The 2,023-nt window shown below is 37.0% G+C and overlaps 1 protein-coding gene across 1 annotated transcript in view; it reads left to right on the top strand.

Moving 5' to 3' along the window:
- LOC119583081 (potassium voltage-gated channel protein Shaw-like) overlaps positions 1-1,512 on the top strand; it is a gene marked incomplete in the record, with an annotated part of 71,019 nt that extends 69,507 nt beyond the window's left edge. Inside the window, 1 exon segment of the mRNA XM_037931590.1 lies at positions 1,479-1,512. Coding sequence (XP_037787518.1) covers positions 1,479-1,512 — 34 coding nt within the window.
- Positions 1,513-2,023: the final 511 nt, after the last annotated feature.

The raw sequence follows: 2,023 nt of genomic DNA, 5'->3' as shown, positions 1-2,023 counted from the left end.
TCTTTGTTGTTTGTGGTTTGTTTGTGGCTTTGTTTGTTGTTTGTGGTTTGTTTGTGCTTTTCTTTGTGGCTTCTTTCTTGTTTGTGCTTTTGTTTGTGGCTTCTTTGTTGTTTGTGGTTTGTTTGTGGCTTCTTTGTTGTTTGTGGCTTTGTTTTTTTGTGCTTTTGTTTGTGGCTTCTTTGTTGTTTGCTGTTTGTTTGTGGCTTTGTTTGTTGTTTGTGGTTTGTTTGTGGCTTTGTTTGTTGTTTGTGCTTATCTTTGTGGCTTCTTTGTTGTTTGTGGTTTGTTTGTTGTTTGTTTGTGGTTTGTTTGTGCTTTTCTTTGTGGCTTCTTTGTTGTTTGTGGTTTGTTTGTTGTTTGTTTGTGGTTTGTTTGTTGTTTGTTTGTAGCTTGTTTATTGTTTGTGTGTGGTTTGTTTGTAGCTTTGTTTGAGGCTTGTTTGTGGTTTTGTTTGTGGCTTTGTGGCTTGCTTGTTGTTTGTTTGTGCCTTGTTTATAGCTTTGTTTATGGTTTGTTTGTGGCTTGTTTGTGGTTTGTGTGTGCCTTGTTTGTGGCTTGTTTTCTAGTTGTTTACGACTTGTTTGTGCCCTGTTTGTGGCTTGATTATGTTCTGTGGTTTGGGAAACTTTGGTTAGTTGAAGGGACTTCAACTATTGTAGTTGCGGTGTATAATTGTCTTTGTTTTGTTGTTGTTTTGTTGTTGTTGTTGTTGTTATATTTATTTTTATGTTTCTTGTTACCTGTTCGTTCTTTTTGGACGTGGAATAGCGAGGAAGTTTATGTGTATTTCTCTCTGCATACAGAAGTACCAACATTCTCTCTCTCTCTTTTCCCCCCTTCCCCCTCTCTTCTCTCTCTCTTTTCCCCCCCCCCCCCCCTCTTTTCCTCTCTCTCCTCTTTCTCTCTCTCCTCTCTCTTCCCCCTCTCCTTTTTCCCTCTCTCTCCTCCTCCCCCCTCCTCTCTCTCTCTCTCTCCTCTCTCTCTCTTCCTCTCTCTCCTTCCTCTCTCTTTTTTTTTCTCTCTCTCTCTCCTCTCTCTTCCCTCTCCTCCTCTCTCTCTCTCCTCATCTCTCTCTCCTCTCTCCCCCTCTTCCTCTCTCTTTCCCTTTACACTCACTCCGCACCCAAAAACCCAACCCACACCCAACACCACACACCACACCCCAACCACACACACTAACACACCACCACACACACAACCACAAACACCACACATACCACACATATTACCACACACACTAACACACACACAACAAAACCACACACAAACCACACACACACACACACACACACACCCCACACCACCACACACAAAACACCACACACCACAAACCCCACGCACATACACAAAATCTTACGTGCATATCTGTTAACCACAGACCTCATCGCCTATAGAAATGCATATGATCATTGATAAATCACCTATTTAATACAACCGAGTAACTACACTCATCCTATTCTAACAATCTATATCCACAGGTTTAATTTCTATATCATCCTAATCTCATCCTAATCTATATCCCATGAGCCAAAGGCGCACCAGAAACGATTCCACAAACGAAAAAAATCTGGGAACCGAATCCCCAAAGGAAAATTTTGGGGGCCGTCACTGCCTCGTATTGAGGATATTCTGCATTTAACTAATATATAAGCGGAGGTGTTCAGGTGTGCGTTGAATAATGTGTACGCTTGCTTGAAATTTTGTATATGTGTGTGTGTGTGTGTGTATATGTATATGTATATATATATATATATATAAATATATATTAAAATATATAATATTTTATATAAAATATATATATATATATTTATATATATAAAAAAAATTATAATATAATTATATATTAAAAATAATATATATGTATTTTAAAATTATAATAATATAATATATATTATATATATTATATATTTTATTATATATAAAATATATTACATATATATACTTTTTTTTTTAACGGGATAGGCTCATGTCGGCACCGTGGTCCAGCATGATACTTAATTGTAGTATATTATATATATAAATA

This window comes from Penaeus monodon, chromosome 16 (genome assembly GCF_015228065.2).
Source record: "Penaeus monodon isolate SGIC_2016 chromosome 16, NSTDA_Pmon_1, whole genome shotgun sequence".
Classification (NCBI taxonomy): domain Eukaryota; kingdom Metazoa; phylum Arthropoda; class Malacostraca; order Decapoda; family Penaeidae; genus Penaeus; species Penaeus monodon.
Note: the sequence above shows the minus strand (reverse complement) of the source record. Positions and strands in the feature narration are given on the sequence as shown.